This window comes from Ammodytes marinus (genome assembly GCF_949987685.1).
Source record: "Ammodytes marinus genome assembly, chromosome: 18".
NCBI classification, from domain to species: Eukaryota; Metazoa; Chordata; class Actinopteri; order Uranoscopiformes; family Ammodytidae; genus Ammodytes; species Ammodytes marinus.
This window is the reverse complement of record NC_137222.1, coordinates 26807345-26825563: the sequence shown is the minus strand read 5'-3', so window position 1 is coordinate 26825563 and position 18219 is coordinate 26807345. Positions and strand designations below refer to the sequence as shown.

The window sequence follows — 18219 nt, the reverse complement described above, 5'->3', positions numbered from 1 at the left end:
ATCTGCGGTTCATGTGCATGCGGAACCTTGAGGGTTGCTCCGTATGCACCACGGATCAACAGTGATCGGTTGAACCACTACCATTAACTGACAATAGACATTTGTATTTGTTATGACCCACTTTACTGATGTCAATATAGTCAGAAACTGAAGTGAGACCGATCAAAACAATTATTTCCTTAAAATTAAAAATAAATAAATATTAAAATGAAAAAAATCACCCCCTGCACCCACACTTCCAACGCCCATGTACCGAACCGCTCCGACCCGACCTGCTCTAGTCGGTGGAAACGAGGCATAAGTCATTTGTGAGGTACTCATCCGACCCGATCTCAGTCAGTCTTCTTCCCGTCTTGACGTATCGTGAGTCTTTAGGGTTAGTTCATGTAAATACTAGCAAAGTTGAATGACGTGAACACTGTCAACAACCAATGGCTGCGCTTTCTCCAGCACCAAACACAACGCAGATGGAGCGGCATTAGTCGTGAACTGTGCCTGCCTGTGAGGCACTTTTTTTGGACATTATTACCTGGCATAATGGGCTGAAGAACCAGGCTGAGAACTGTACAACCTTTACACTTTACCGTCACATTTAGGGTTAGGAGTTAGAGTTATTGGGGGACGAGATCAGCAATTAACCCGGACAAATAACAACAGAATGTCCCCCGCTCGGCTCTACAATATTGAATTAACTTTTTTTATTCAATAGGCCTTATCACAATCGCGTTTGCAGTTTGATCGGGCATGACATTAACGTGATGAGGGCATATAGTTGTTTATATTTACGTGGTTAAGATTGAGTCCACCCAGTCCATTTGACCTTACCTTAAACAATTACTTTTTATTTGACTGAAATCACTTTGTATCCCCGGTAGGAGGATTGGAAAATAATCATAATCTCAAAAGGAATCTAGTTGTAGTCTTGCAATATGAGACCCCCTTTCTTTGCAAAATCTCAGTCCAAGACTAAGAACAAATGTCTAATTTTCTTCAGGTGTGAGTTGATAGTCTTTAGATGTGAGTCTTTTAAGTCCTCTAGTGTGTGGTAGGCGTTACAGAACTGCTCCAGCAGTGCGCTCACGACCAGACTTGAACTTGCGTACACGGTTATGTCTCTCTTTACTCATTTTTAGAAGCGTGCAGCCCTTTTTTTAAAAATCTTTCCTCATTGTCATGTAGTCTGTAAATAATCGGTAACTTTTTTCTTCCTTTTCACGTATTAGTCCGAAACCGAAAATTATTTATTTTGCCATTTTCTGACTAATAATTTCGGTGGCCAAACCTTCACTGTATCCCGATCTGCAATCCATTAGTCATCTGGAATATTGTAATTTCTCAGCCTTACTAAGAACTAATTCATTTAGGTAGGTGTAGTCCAAGCTAAGCTTTTAATGTAATCAGTCCAAACCATTTCTGCCCCAGACCTAACTAACTTGCTATCTTTATAGTAACATTGGAGGTCATTTATTTTTCCTTCCAAATGTATGTGGTAGGCCGTGAAGTAGTCTCTTTGTACACATTTATACATTTGTAGCTTTCTGACATCAATTTTACGAACAACCAACTGCTAACTACAGTCACTGACTGGAAGTTAGCTAAAAGGACCATATCACTAACTTCTCCTTTAAAAGTTTTTATCATCTTTTCTGCTTCAGTCAGGTATAAATTGTTTTTGAAAATTTGTATGTGTGCATCTAATCATTAGTTGACCAAATTAATCGAATAGATGTGTTTAATTTCCCTAAGGTACCTCTTGAGGACACTGACAAGGACATCCAGTCCTTCAGACTACAGAACCTTCAGCCAGACACAGTGTATGTCATTCAGGTGTGCTGCAAACATCCAATAGGCCATGGTTACTGGAGCAACTGGAGTACCAACGCTACCAAGAGAACACCAGAGCACCGTGAGTTTTATGGCTGCCAGTTCACAACACTTTCACCAAGTAATAGTTTTTGGTCAAAGACAATTGAAGGACTTCAGATTCAGATTAATTATTGTGTACTTATTTATCTGTGTTAACCTGATATGTATGGAGTATACCTCCCTTGGCATTTTAACTTAAACATAAAATTAAGATAATGTTTATGTTTTGATGTTGAGTTAGGATTATTTAAATTTTTTTGGCATTCTAAAATATTTAGTTTCTTTTGTTTTTCTTGGCCTAGAACCAACAAGTAAACCGGATTTATGGAAAATAATTTCTGACGATGAAAAGCTAAATGAACGACAAGTGAAGTTCGTCTGCAAGGTAAATCTTTCCTCATGAAACTATTCAAATGCAATAGATTCTAAGTGTTTTTTACTTTTTCGACCACCATTTTATACTATTTATGAAAGAAGGCTGGCAACACTTATTGTACTTGTAGTAAAAAGTCTATTCATTGTTGTACACTGTTATGCCCCTGTCTAGGGGAAAACAGAGACACAACACAAATGCGAAAATACCCACTCCCCGATACCCAAACCACCACGCACAGACTTTTCCAAAGTAAAATAAATATTCATTTAGTTTAACTAAGCAATGCCTGGTGCCTGCAGCCATAGCAGCCCTCAACAAAAGGCCAAGATAAATCACCCCAGTCCCACCCTGTTTATATATCCTGTATGTATGTTTACTTTGTGTCTGTCTATTGTCTGTCGGCGTGCAGCCCATAAATGTACATGTGATGTGGAAAAGAATTTCCCCTTGGGGACAATAAAGTCTAAAGTCTAAAAGTCTAAAAAAAAAAGTCAATAAGGAAAAAATGCAACATAAAGCTTCAGGGTGAGTTGATGCCAAAAACCTATTCTGGAACAAAAAAACAAGCAATCCCTAACCTTAACAGTGACCAAAAAATAAGAGACAAACTCTGCAAAATAAATGGCAACTCACCCCTACCGGACATAATTAAATACAATAATTAACACATGATAATAATAATATAAGTTGTTCGGGAATCCGCGAGCGAGTGCTGCTGCTGTCAATCAAGCCACCGGCTGAGTGAATCCAGTGGAGCGTTGAATGCCGTGACGCTGAGAGCGAGCCAATCAGCTTCCGCCACTTACGGAGTCAATCACCAGCACCTGCACCTGTACAGAAAAGCTCATTCGCAAGCAGAGGTCTCACTCCCACACCATACTCAGAATAAAAGTTTAAACAAAAGTAGGGATGCACCGATCCACTATTTTTAGTTCCGATCCGATTCCGATATCTGGGTTTTGGATATCTGCCGATACCGATACTGTCCGATACGATATCATAATTATTCTACATTTCTTTGTTTGTGGTGACTTTATGTGTAAGGCTAGGAAGGCTTAAGCAATTCTGAGCAAGAAATATACACGAATGCATTAGGGCCGGGCCAAATAATTCGAATATCGAAAAACTTGTTTGTTAAGTTTGTATTCGAAGCTCAATTCAGTATTCCAAATATATATATATTTATATATATATATTTTATGTTTTTTTTTTGCACAAGTAGCTTAAACTGCAATATATGTTGTCAGCAAATATTACTACTCAGATATACACGTTATATATACAACAATTGTTAAAATATAAATGTAATGCTCATTTAAAGTAAATTATCAAATTATTTGAACTTTGACCTAGTTGGCCACCGTCCTTTCAAAGAGCAATCGGTGATACATCGGTTGTCATCTTGGAGGATAGAGTTCGGTCCCAGACTGTGGAGGTATGGGATTGCCACTGGTTGCAGAATCTCATCTCGATATCTCTCTGCATTGCCTCCAATGATGACGAGCCTTGTTTTTCCAGTGAGGGAGATGCCCCCCCACACCATCACACTGCCTCCAGCATAAGCTCTTACCCTATCAGTGCAGCAATCAGCATAGCGTTCTTCACGTCTTCTCCACACTTTGACTCATTGTTGAACATAACGTGACCTCAACCCAATTGAACACTTGTGGGTTCTGCTTGGGCGTGCTGGTCGTTCCAGAGTGACCAACACAATCACATTGGCTGACTTGAGACAAATCCTGGTTGAAGAATGGGATGCCATCCCACTCTTGGTGTGTGACCAAGGTGGTGCCGGACTGTATGGTTCTTCCAAATGCTACTGAGAACCCTGTTTGTTAAATGAATAAATTGTTGAATTGAAAATATGCCTTGTTTTCTTCAGACTTCAATCATCCAATCCGATAAATGACACCAAGCAAGAGTCAATAGCAGAATAAGCTGTTTGGCATTGGCAGAGAAGATTTGGAACGTTTATCATTGGCGCAACCCACATACTCAACTCTGCTGCTCATTCCACGAATGCATCTACCTTTCAAATGTGGCATCATTTAAAGGGGAAATAAACAGGCTTTCCATCAGTATAAGATGTATTGCCAAGAAGCATTGTTGCAAGAAATACTCAACCAAACACAAATGTCCTTACTTTTTTTGAAAAGTTAATTTATCCTAAAAGATTATACCATAGCATATGCCTGTAGCCACAGCCTTTATTATCAATTAGCCATTATCATTTAGCCATTTGTGGAATTAACCTTTTAGTTAACACCGTGAGAGAAGTTTCTCTCAGCTTGATAAACTATAAACACTTAAACACTTGCCTGAGCGACTCTGTCCCAACATAGAGCTACTGACAGAGATCAGAAATGGATTTGCGTAGTTGTATTAGCATTGATTGAATGTGATTTTCATTTGGAGGGCAATCAATTTCTGTAGAACAAAGAAATTAGAAATTTCCGATTGGGGTCTTTTTTAGAAGTACTAAGCCTTTTGACTTTGTCCTCTCAGGACCCTGCGTCTTCCAATGGGAGGATAATAAGATTCGACATAAAGTTTCAAGACCAAAAGGATACAGTCAGGAATGGAAGTTGGGAGTGAAAGTATCCCAGTCAACGGGTCAGAGACAGACAGTTCCCCTAGCCGGCAGAAGATCACTGTCCTCAAACAGATTCACCTGGATGACAAGAAATCCATTAAAGTTTACGTCACCGCCATCAATTCTGTGGGAAAATCTCCTGAGGCAACTTTAGTCATCCCTAATAAAGCACAAGGTAAGTGTTCATTGTGACTCAGAGCTATAGGCCACTATAAAGAAACACTTGCAATGTATCATCTATACCGCTGCATGTGTTATTTTAGTGTAAAACCACAGCAGTAGAAGATATGCATCAAAAGTACACCTCAATTTCATGTCATATCTCGACCTAAAGTCAGTGATTGCTAGCTAATCCCACCTACCTACTGTGACTTCTTATAGTAATAGCATGCCCTTTTCTGTGTGGTCTAATTCTTATATTATCAAGATGCCTTACATTATCAAGTGGACAGTAGAGAGATAGGTAATGCCTTGCAACAATGGTTCCCAGCATCCCAGCAGGATGGGAATCATCCCAATTGAATGCGTGTGATATGTTGCTGTAGCCCATGATCGCTGTTTTTCCTTTTGCACTGTGTGTGTGTGTGTGTGTGTGTGTGTGTGTGTGTGTGTGTGTGTGTGTGTGTGTGTGTGTGTGTGTGTGTGTGTGTGTGTGTGTGTGTGTGTGTGTGTGTGTGTGTGTGTGTGTGTGTGTGTGTGTGTGTGTGTGTGTGTGTGTGTGTGTGTGTGTGTGTGTGTGTGTGTGTGTGTGTGTGTGTGTGTGTGTGTGTCCTCAGAGCTGGCCCCAGTTGAAGAGCTAGAGGTGTGGCCCTGTGGGGGCCAGCTGTGTCTGAGGTGGAAAGCCCCCAACAGTACAGCTGTGTTAGAGTATGTGGTAGAGTGGGTCAGTGGTGATCAGACAGACTGGCAGAGGGAAAACGGAAGTACCACAAATGCTACTATAAAAGGTAATCTCCTTCGTCTAATGACTACCGTATTTTCCGCACTACTATAAGCCGCACTGGACTATAAGCCGCAGGTGTTTTAATGTTTAATTACCATATGTAAGAGTTTGTGCACAGAGGGGATTGTTGGGAAAGAGATGGCTGCTTGAGGAAGCTCCCATTTATTAACATTTCAACAAGTTGCATATTTGCATAACGTATTCAAGTGTCACCATTTAGTGCAATAGTAGCTACTAGGGATGGGCACGAGTAGTGTTTTCGCTACTCGAGTGATGCTTGCATTCCTCGAGGATCAATCGATTCCTCCTTAAACTTTTTTCTATTTTTAGAACGCAACGCATCTTCTGCAGAATAACAGTTCACTGCAATAAAGCGCTCAATGCTTATTGTCAAACAGTCACAGTTGCCATTTGATATTAAGGATTTTTTTCCCACAAGTTTAAAACACCTTTTCCTCACTGAAAGTAATTAAATAGACGGGCCACAATTTAAACCGATCAAGTAGGTCTGCGGTGGGGAGAAAAAAAGCATGGGCTGTAGTTGTAACAAAAAAACATAGCCTAAGTCACCATTTAAAATAAGAAGGGCAGCAAATAATATAAAATTATTGTCCTACAATTTAAATACATATAAATAACTCACCAAAGCAGTATACTTAGTAGTTGTATATCCAACCGCGTAATGCTCACTCCGTGTCCGTGAATAATTACCGCGACTAATTCCTCATTAACGGAACGTTACACCGGTCGGTTTTTGAATCTCATCCTCATATATTATGGCTTCTTAACTGTTGTTGGCTCGGAGCGAATGTGCCTGAAGTAAGCCTTGCTTCTTCTTTACTTTTCTTTCCAAGCGGAGAGCACCTTGCATGCTCACCTGGGGCCTCATTTATCAACAGTGCGTAGAAAAGGTTCTAAATTCACTCTTACGAATGAAATTTAGTATGTGCTTAAGTACAAAAAAATCGGTATTTATCAAACGTGCGCTGGCCTATCGTACGCACACCAGTAAGTCATCAATCTTGATAAATCCCACATGTTCTTAAGTGTCATGCTCGTTCACGCTCAGCCCATTTGCATTCAGAAACGCCTCCAATTAACCATATATGGTCACAACACATCCCTTTATCAACCATCTGAATGTGTTTTACCCCTCTCCGCCACAATGGTAAAGAGCCGAGGGTAACGAAAAGAAACTTCTCCAACACAGAAATGGAAACCCTTGTAAACGAGGTTGAATCGAAGCAAAACATATTTTGTTGGCGCACTTAGTGCAGGCATTAAAACAAAAGAAAGCTTGCTGCATGGGAAAATGTGATATTTTCGAGCAAGTTGTAAGGCAACGGCATTGTTTGCCGCGATCTGACAACTTTACGTGCAGTCATTCATAAACTCTTTCAATAAAAAAGAGATGAAGATAAGCTCCTAACAACAATAGAGTTAGCCTACTAAGTGAAATGAGTGATTGGCGAGTCTGGCGAGTCACCGCGGCTCGTCCAGCTCACAGCTGAGTGCTGAGACGCACAGAGAGCATCGGAGGGATCCTCCGCTTCAAAACATGTAAACGTGACACATTTAATGAATAATCAATTAGAGCTTACCTAAAAATAAGTGTGCCATATAACTATTTATTGCATTTAGGATGTTAGCTCATTTGGACGCTGTTTTGACCATCTGTTTTCATTGATGTATTGGCGATATTATATCTACTTCAGTTTCATTACTGAGTCGTGATCAGTGTTCTTAAAGAAACTTAGATTATAATACAAGAGGTCCAAAACACAGATGATGATTAAACAAACAAATGTATGACTTTATATTACCCTAGAAATGCACGGGTGGATTTGACGCGTGGCGATTATAGATATAAAGAGAACGCTGGCGGTTCTAGTGTTAATGCAGACGTTGAAACTCTTAAATGCTTTGCTTTGTGCTTGTAATATCGCTATTCTACCACTAGATTCTGTTCGTAAGCATGGTCAGAGTTGTGCTTACATTTACACACATTCATAAGTCTAAGTACATTTTGGTAAATGCCATACTTTGCGTGGCAATGTTCTTACGCCCTACTTACGCACAGATTTGTGCGTAAGTACGGTTGATAAATGAGGCCCCTGGAGTCTAGGCTACTCATTAGGCTACTAACTGAGAGTAACAGGTGTCATCTCCCCTTTTTATAAACGTAATTTTATCATCTGCTTTGAAATAATTGGACAGTTATATTCCTGAAAATGTTCTGGAGAAAGGAGAGACCGTGTTCAGCTCCGCGGTGCCGTGGAGAACACAGGCTGCGCTGCGGTGGCACGGAGGTAGGGCTGGGCGATATGGACCAAATCTTATATCACGATCAGGGGCGGCCTTAACGATCTGGGGGCCCCATTCAAGACCTAGTGTGGGGCCCCCACTTTTTTTTGTATTTTCTCGAAAAAAAAAATCTTTTTTTTTTTTTTTTTTTTTTTAATACATATTTCTTGTGCATGCTTCCCGCAAAAAGAAAACAGATTGTAGAGTTTTATGAGATGATGGGCCACTGGGTGCAGACTCTTAAAGGGCCCCCCCACTCCTACCTATCCAGTCAGGTACACTGACTTTTCAGCACATATACAATTAATGGTAAAAACATATTAATGAAGTCAGTTTTTCTCACAGGATTTAGGGATACTGTGGGAGGGACCCTGGTCCTTGTTGGGGGGTCCGGGGGCATCCCCCGCGGAAGAAAATGTGTGCCTTTTGAATTAAAATGCATCAATCTGGTGCACTTTGAGCGGAACATTTAGAGGCTATATCAAATCCTGAGATGCAGCAGGAACATTATTTTTCAGATTTTTCTTAATCAGGCAGCACTCTTTACTCTGCTACTGTAAAAACAGTACAGTAGATTGGTCTGCAGACTCATGTTCTATGATGGAGAGACTCATTTCAACAGATACAGGGTGGATATACTTTTTATGAACAGTATAGAATTTACACATAGAAATCGTATTCCTGTATGTGTGTGGGGGCCCTAAAGGCTCATCATGAAGCCCCTTAGATAGAGCTACTAATGCTGTTTTCTTATGCTTTTGTATTTCTCCCCTACTAGTTGAGGGGCCCATGATGATTTATTTCCTTATATTTAGGCTTATTCCTTTTTGGACCCTGTTATTGACATGAGTGACTGAGCTCTTTGACAATGCAACATGAAAAGTTACTATGAGGCCTAGGGCCCGGTAGCCTGCTCAAGAATTATTTATCAAAAAAAAAAAATTTTTTTTTTTTTTTTTTTTTTAATTTTTTTTAGGGGGGACTTGGGGGCCCCCCAGAGGGCGGGGCCCCATTCAATTGGATGGGTTGAAACATAGCTAAGGCCGCTACTGATCACGATATAGGTAATTTTATATCACGATATGGATATATATCACGATATAGTATTTTTCCTTAAAATTCAATGGATTACAATAACCGTACTGAACTTTAATCACATTAGATTATTTTCATCTTTTGCTTGGAACTTAAATTTCCATACAAAAGAAAAACTGGTGCAAAATACCACACCAGTCTGGCTTTAGTCAGTCAGTGCAAAATAAAAATGACAGCATCAACCAAAGAGCCTACATTTTCCAATTGATAGTAGCCTATATCAAAATAATGAAAGACTTGATTTTCCTGCAGTATTTGCTCATCTTCATTTAAAAAAGCTGTCAAAATTAACTAATGAGCTAATGTCTGGTAATACTTTAACTCCAACTTCAACACAAATAGTATTTTCAAGTTTGACATGTTTTAAAGTTACATAAAACCAGCCTTGCTGGCTGTCTCCAACAATAACAGCACGGGGGTGAAGCCCCGAGTAAGCTAAGCTATGTCATTATTAGCCAGAAGCTGGACACGGAGTTGGTTTGTTAACTGTCATGGCGCACCAGAGCTAGAGCTAGAGCAACAGATGAGGCTTCTTCTGTTGAGGGTAGAGAAGCTGTATTGCAGCCCAGAACTCTGCTGCAGAGCCCCCGTGTGGCGCGGCGGTGTAACTGCAGTGTAACTGTAGGGACTCGGAGGGACAGCTGCCTCCCGCTCCATCTATGCTCCCGCCACATTAACTTTTTTTCTCTGCGATATAAACGGTATGGCCAAATCTCTCCCGGTAGACACTTTCATATCGTCCACGATATGATATCGTCATATCGCCCAGCCCTACACGGAGGTGGCAGTTATTTGCAATTGCTGTTTGACACAACGCTCAGTTTATTGCACTTGCAGTGGCGTTTCTAGGTGTAAAAAACAGATGGGGCTCACAAAAAAATTTGAGCTTCAAAGACACTGTTTCTCGCATTCTGGTGATTTTATAAACACAAAATGAGTTGTTCACATCATTGTGCACTTTCACATTTTAGCCAAAGAAGGAAAGGATTGCTCCCTTCATCTTTACTAACAGTTAAGTAAAAAATAGACAGGAGAAAATTCAATGTGCCGCTACAGTCTTTGGCCTCTGACAGCCAGATACAGAAATTTCAAGGTGGAATTTTCCTTCATGTTGAGGTGATAGCTGACTATTATCGTTTCTCTTGCGTGACATAACACACACAGTAAACTTGAATGAGGACTGGATCTTGAACGATCAAAAAATGTATATCAATTTCAAATAGATTATGCAAACTGCAAATATTACATTTTTGTCACGTGGAACAAAAGCTCCCGGTGGCTCCAGCAGCAGCTGTGTGCAGCGTGAACCTCAAACTGCATCTTAACTAACTGAGTCAAGTGACAACACAGCATCGGACTAAGCTAGTAAAGCCTCATTCACGCAGCCTTTGTGACGTTATGGTCACCGAGTGGACTCAATGTGGCTACACATCACAGACAATCTGCTGAAGTACTTCTTAATTTTCTGACGACAAAACAGCTCAATAATTCCTAATAAAAATAAGAGGCTTTATTAAACGCTTTCCATGCGCAGGTGGTGGTTATATTAGCATTGCAGGCTGTAGACTGAAACTAACGAGAGAGGCGGCTGTTTCACTGTACAGACTATCGCGCAGTCAGTTCGGGGATATGTCTCTGTGTATCCAAGGTTAGGGACAAGCAATCGGATCGCGATTTTAAGAGAGAAGCTTTCGTGTCAGCACTGCTATATGATTAACTATGAGCATAAAATAAATGCTGCATCTCAAATGACTTAGACAGCAGCGAGGATGAGCCACTCGTGATCGCTCACTTTCTGACTAAACAACTTCATGGAAATAATATTCTAAAATTCTTCACGTTATATTTGTAACGAAATTCGTTAAAGCAAGTCATTTGGTGCTTTTAATGCCGTGATTTTAAACAGACAGATTCCGTTCAGTAGGTAGGTTGCACGCTGCAGGCTGCTGCGGTGTCAGATAAAGGCAGGCTAATAAAATCACAGATAACTCTTTAGTTTTTAAAGTAATAATATATGTTACATATATAAAAAAGCTCTCACTCTTCACAACATACACTCCGATGGCATCGGCAACAACAACAACAACAACAACTATTGCTGATGATCGCCCATAACATAAGCACAACCAGCAGCACACACACCTTCAAATGCAATGCTACTGACACATGAAAACACTGACTACTCAACGCCATATTCATATTCAATATGAATTTCAATCGATAGCAAAACAGAATAGCATTATTTCACTCACCAAAGCACTTAATAGGCTATTTGAAGAGAAAGGCGGCCCCGTCAATACAGCGACGTTCACTCGTCCAGCATAGACAGCATCCAGCTGCTCTCATCTCATCCTCTCAGAAAAGTTTTTAAAATCCTTGTATCCCGTCCTCCACAAAATACCTTCTCCACCGAACAGCAAACGAAGGAAGAGTGCCTCCACATTATAGGCTATTGTCCGGTGGATCATGCGTACCAAGCGGTTTTACTAGCCTACCAATTTCTCTTCCAGACTAAGGGTCTCAAACATGTGCTCCAAAAATGATCTACTTCATTCATGTTGTCGACTCGTTCTCGTTTGTGTGCCTCTGACATCTTTGTGTTAGCAAAGTTATCCTTCTCCGTCCTTCTCTTCTTCCGGCTACATGACTTTTCGCGGCACTACTGTCACAGTAGTGGAACGAACCCAATGACCATATATGTCCTTTCCAGTGCCGGAGGGGCAGCGCCCGTTGGGGTAAAAACTGTCCACTATAACAGAGAAATACTACGAGCACGCGCATTCGCAGTTGTTCACGTGCAATACACATTGCATTGCGTTTAGGGGCAAAAGGCGAACGAGCCCCTTAGCCCTTCGGCCCAAATCTGACTGGCTCACACGGCTGCCGTAGTCTTACTGCAGAGACCATGGACATGGCACATGACATGGCAGAGACACAAATCAGACAAACGCAATCTGAAGAAGCAAGCTAGGGTCGGCTAAAAATTAACTAAAAGCGCCGAACTTTTTAATATATATATATATATATATATTAGTGCCTACAGCGTAATTTCACATTAAAATCATGTAACTGGCAAAACGTCAAGTCAATTCTGACTTTTATTTTGAAGCAGAAACCGGAACCTAGCACTTCCTAGCTCAGCTGCGCAACTTTCACTAGTCTTCCGTGTTTTGACTCTGGGACTTTGCGGAAAAGAACAGAAAAGAAAGCCTGTCATTTGCAAAAGTCCTACTTATAACCCTGCCCGCACACCAAGCCGTGGATGAAAGACTCCCAAAACATTTAGGCCTACAACAACCAGTTTAATTTAGCCTTAATACTAATTTGTTTTATATACCCTATGTTGTTTTATGGTTTGGTTTTTAAATAAAAAAAGAAGTTCCAATTATGTTTGTGAATGCTGTTCTAGGGGTGGGGGGGGTGGGGGGGCGGCGGGGGTCTATATTGTTATTTGCACTGAATTGCAAATTGTGATATTTTAGAAGAAATACACTGAATTGCAATGGTGTAGACACCATTGTAATTCAGTGTATTTCTTCTAAAATATCATAATTAGAATGGGTGTGATAAGAGCATTAAAATTAGAAAAAATAATGGGACAAAAAGAAATCAAGGGACATTCAGGCTAGAATAAATAAAAATGTGATTAATCGCGAGTTAACTATGACATTAATGCGATTAATCGCAATTAAATATTTTAATCGTTTGACAGCACTAATATATTTTTTTTTCATTTATTTATTTATTTTTTTGTGAGAGTAGGTGGGGCTTCGCCCCACGTGCCCCTAATGACCAGTCGCCACTGTGCACTTGCATCAAAATATTTAATTTTGTTAAACTTTATTTTATCCGTTTTGTACACGTAAATAACATTTTAAAATAGGGGCGGCCCGCCGGCCTAAAGGCTTTGAAACGAGGAGTACTCGATTACTAACGCCCATCCCTTGTAGCTACAGAACATATACTGTGCTGTGTAATTATTATATTATTAGCCGCACCGTTATATAAGCCGCAGGGTCGAAAAATGGGGAAAAAGGGGCGGCTTATAGGGATGGGAATTGATAAGAATTTAACGATTACGATTCCGGTTCCGATTCTGCTTATCGATCCGATTCCTTATCGATTCTCATTGGGTGAGAGAATAAGTACAAATGAGTTTGTTTTTATTATCTCTCTTTAATATCTGATCAGAGGTGTGTCTAGTCTGTGCATTGAAAGATTATCAAGAGTAGGCTACTTGAGGATTAGGAAATTGTCAATTTTCACTTTAATTGGTCCAAACAAAAAAATAAATGTTTGGCTTTTAAGCCCAAATGCCATTATGTGCCCTAAAAAATAACTTGACTTAAAGCAGTCAAGGAAGAGCTTGTGCCTTTTGGAATATTAACAGTGCTCATTTGCACTTGAAACAAAATTCAACTGACAAAAAAAATACAATTAAGTGTTTTGAAAAGATAAGACCAACTATCAACTTTGGCAAATTAACCATCTTTATGCAGAACAATTATCATGTTTGCCCTCTCAGGAAGGATACGAAATCTTTAATGTACGTTAAGAGTTATTAGATGATTGCGCTTTTACTCTGAAAGGGCAACGTGATGATGTCACTACGTTCAAGTGAATGAACCCTTTCTTTATAGGTCCATGGAAGGAACGCCTTAGGTCAAACTGTCACGTTGCATGTTGTTGTTGAACTGTCAGTCATGTAGGCTATTCAAGAAGAGAATAAATACGCCAGAAAGGCTAAAAGAGAATGTATCGCTGTGCTTATTCTTCACCACTCCAGCGACGAGGAGTCACCGCTCCATCTCAGCTTTACAGTGCTGTTCTTATGTGCGGCGCGCTGCTTTAGTAATATGATGGCCCGTCATCAGACACACGTAGCGGATGGTTTTCTAGGTTTCACATCGATCGCTCAATCAAGTAATCCAAGGCAGAGCTTTTTATATCAGACAGAGATCGTTATTTTAAGTGTGTCTTAGGCTACTGTCTTAATAAAGTGTCTTGTAAAACGTTTCCTTATCATCACCGGACCGCCGAGTCCCGCTGTGTGTTGTTTTGGGTTTGTCTAGAACAGCTGATGAACGAGAGTAAACAGCGGGCCTTTGGCAGCGGTCAAGAAATCCTTTTTGCTTTGCTTTATGCTGCTCTCGCCTTTTTATGTATCTCCCTCTTTCACTTGCCCACACCTAGGCCTACACACTCGTTAATTCTCATACATTTTATGTTCAAATCCAAGTGATGGGCAATTCTGGTGCCGACTAGTAAGGCAGTGGACGTTTAAACGTTTAACCGTCGGGATCGCAGTCTGCGCGCTTCTTTGTGCTTGTGCACGGGTCGTTTGACGAAATGGAAACTTTACAATTATTGGAAGTGGCCATATTGTCGCCTTTTCACATGAAATACAATCAAGCTTTAGAGCGCTTCTGCATCAATGCCATGTTTGCTGCGTTCTGAACCAAAACAAAGCAGCACGTGTCTGAGGTCATGACGCATTTGCAACGAGCGGAACCGATAAGCGGAATCGTTAAGCAGGCATGTTAACGATTCCAAGGAATTGGTTGACTCGGCACCGGTTCTGAACAAGGTTCTGAACAAGAACCGGTTCTCGATTCCCATCCCTAGCGGCTTATAGTCCGAAAATTGCGGTAATTGGGAGGAGTGTACAAGCTTTATTCTAATGTAAAATAAAAACAATATTGTTTTGTCTCAATGTCAAATCTAGGCAATCTTGAGCAGTTTGTTTGCTACAATGTGTCTGTGTATCCAATATACTCTGGATGGATTGGGAAGCCAGCAAGTAAAGAAGCCTTTTTGGAGCAAGAAGGTAGGCTAACATGACTCATAATAATACTTGCACCTGGCTTGTCATAGCATCCCGTTTACATCCTGGATTGGTGTACGTGTACCTGAATAAGCCAAGCTGCCCAGACTAGACTATGTCAAGGCTGGCTTTATCAATCATCCTGGGTATCTGAAGTCCCCTTTTGTGCAGTAGCCCCCAGCTCTTCTTTCTACTTTATATTTAGTATAGCAATGATATGCTGCTCTCTGCTGTAAAACAATGATATGCTGCTCTCTGCTGTAAAACACTGAAATAATACCCCCTGCACAGCTCGTTGTTAATAGTTGATGAAATCTGTATGCAACGTCAGTCATATATGCCAGAAGAAAGTGGTTAGAAATGAGAGTCCTGGAATAATAACCTCCTCATTTACACTATAATTGGCCCCGCAAAGATACAACCCTGATTCCCAAATGTTGGGACACTATGTATCATGTAAATAAAACAGAATGTGATCATTTGCTTTTGCTTTTTGACATGTATTCAATATAAAACAGTACAAAAATGTCATGATTAGTTTAAACTGATAAACTTTATTGTTTTTTATAAATACACACAAATTTTAAATTTGGTGCATGCAACACATTTCAAAAAAGTTGGGACAGGGGCATGTTTACCATTGTTTTACATTACCCTTTCTTTTAACAACAATGAGTAAGCATTTGGGAATCGAGAACATAAATTGTTGACAGTTTGAAAGTTTAATTAGTTCATCTCAGATGAACCCAACAATATGTTGCCTTTGTATTGTTTTCAACTTGAATGTAAGTCAAAAGGATTTACAAATGATAAAATTCTGTTTTATATACGCAGAATCGAGGTTGTATATGGGCCACAACCATCTTAATTTATATATTAACTTTTGATAGACCAATTGATTATATGATAAATTGTTAACTTCAATTTTGATATTCAAGTTGTTAATTTCAAATAGTTCTGCCAGATATCATTAACACAAATCTTTAATGGAAAGTAGGGGAACCGTCACAAATACAGACACATACCGTACCGTAAGAGGTAAACCGCAATACGTAATTATGGGCGTAAATAGCGTTAATATGACTTAAATATGCAGAATGTACAGAATGCTTGTTTTGATTGCGGTGCGGAGCCTATTTGAGAAGTATTTTATTTATTGGAGACCTTCTTTGTTTGCGGCAGTATTTTATTTTTTTACTGAAAAAAAACTCTAAACTGCAATGGTAGTTAATGCTGCACTTGCACATTATTCTTCTTATATATTCAACCGTACCATACATAACCAAACCGTGACTTCAAAACCGAGGTACACTTTTGTGTACCGTTACAAGTCAGTCTGTATTTAAATTCAGATAAACCTTGGCTGTGTGATGCATGACGTTGCTGTTGTGTTTGCAGCTCCATTGGAAGGCCCCACTGTTAGACTGAATGGTAAACCAGGACGTAATAATGCTCACCTGGTGTGGAAGGAGATTCCCCTACGCAGCCGCCGCGGCTTCATCACTAACTACACCATATTCTATACCAACGGGACTGAAATACATGGTATGTACCTGACACAGTGTATCCTGAACAGACTTCAGTGTGTGCAATACCAATAAGCAGTGTTGGGAACGTTACTTTAAAAAAGTAATTAGTTATAATTACTCACTACTTGTTCCAAAAAGTAACTGAGTTAGTAACTGAATTACTTTATAATAGAAGTAACTAGTTACCAGGGAAAGTAACTATTTGCGTAAGCCTACTGTAAAAAAAAAAGTTGCTATATGTCAAATTTTTTTGATTTTTCTGAGCAGTTTTCACAAGTCAGTTGAAATGAGTAGAACAGACAGGTAGGCCTACTTGTAGGCTACATAACCTTCAATATTTATTGCACATCAACAGACAGCAAGAGGTTTATCCTGCACTTCAAGTATTTTGTTCTCAACAAAAGTAGTAGAGGAAACTGAATGTAGGCCTACCGTGCTGATCTGCTAGGCTATATCACTGGATTCACTTCAGGGGTGTCGGCTAAAACACCACTTAAGGCCAAAAACGTCAGACTATGAAGCATGAGACGATGAGAGGAGGAGTAAGGATTTATCCTATGTTTATTTCCTTCTTTAACATGCACAGTAGGCTACAGATCCCAGGAAAAGAACAATAGCAATATTCGGCTCGTGATGACACGCTAAACAGCTGTTGCAACCGGCGCATCGCGGCCGTTTAATAATGTGCATGAATTATAATTTATAGAGATCGGGAAACTCCATGCACTTACTCACAAGGGCGATGCAAACAAACTCAGGGAGAGCGCGTTTCAACCGTGGATTGATAGGTGGTTACTGCGGCAACGTGCACGCTCACACAACAGAGAGAGAAAGAAAAAGAAACTTCACTAAACAGGCGCTCCGGCTGACTGTAGTGACGGCGCTAACTGACAGTTATAATGTCATCCACACTGAATAAAACATACCGGTCTCCTCACTAGCAGTTTGGGTAGTATGGAGCCAGGGGTGCGTTCGGATTACACAGTTTATTCAATGAATTCATAGTAACATACCGCATTTAACGTTCAGTAACGATAACAGCGTTGTAACGACGGAAAAAGTAATTAGTTAGATTACCCCGTTACTGAAAAAAGAACGGCGTTACCTAACGCCGTTATTTTAAATGGCGTTATTCCCAACACTGCCAATAAGTCATACCTGAAATCTGAGCAACTGCCAGTCTCTAATGCCTTGTCTTACCTTACTCATTTCTGTTTTGCAGACGTCACCGTGCCAGCTAACTCCACCTCATTCACTCTGAAGACATTGTCAGGCAACACCAAGTATGAAACTTGGATCAGGGCTTCAACTGTCCGAGGCTCAGCCAACGGCACTAAACACTCATTTACCACTCTGAAATATGGTGAGTGTAACTTTATCATACATGAAATGTCTTAGCTGTTTCAAAAAACTCCCAAGGCCAATTTCATCTTTTCCATCTGGATATTAGATTGTGATACAGTATAATTAAACCTACAAACAGACCCAAATCCACAGTTTGGTATGGGCTTTGAATATTGATGCTTTTTATTGTAACACATATAATAATGCAGGGCTCCAGACTAACTTTTTCACTGGTTGCACTGGTGCGCCTAACCTTTTCATCTAGGTGCACCAGCAGATATTTTGGGTGCACCCAATATGACATTTAAGCGTTAAGGTGCGAACACACTACACGCGTTACACGCG

At 40.2% G+C, this 18219-nt stretch overlaps 1 protein-coding gene across 1 annotated transcript in view; it reads left to right on the top strand.

Moving 5' to 3' along the window:
* il6st (interleukin 6 cytokine family signal transduce) overlaps positions 1-18219 on the top strand; it is a 48514-nt gene that overhangs the window by 18983 nt on the left and 11312 nt on the right. Inside the window, 8 exon segments of the mRNA XM_080046776.1 lie at positions 1747-1906; positions 2169-2251; positions 4748-4834; positions 4836-5010; positions 5612-5782; positions 14903-15004; positions 16400-16546; positions 17753-17893. Coding sequence (XP_079902902.1) covers positions 1747-1906; positions 2169-2251; positions 4748-4834; positions 4836-5010; positions 5612-5782; positions 14903-15004; positions 16400-16546; positions 17753-17893 — 1066 coding nt within the window.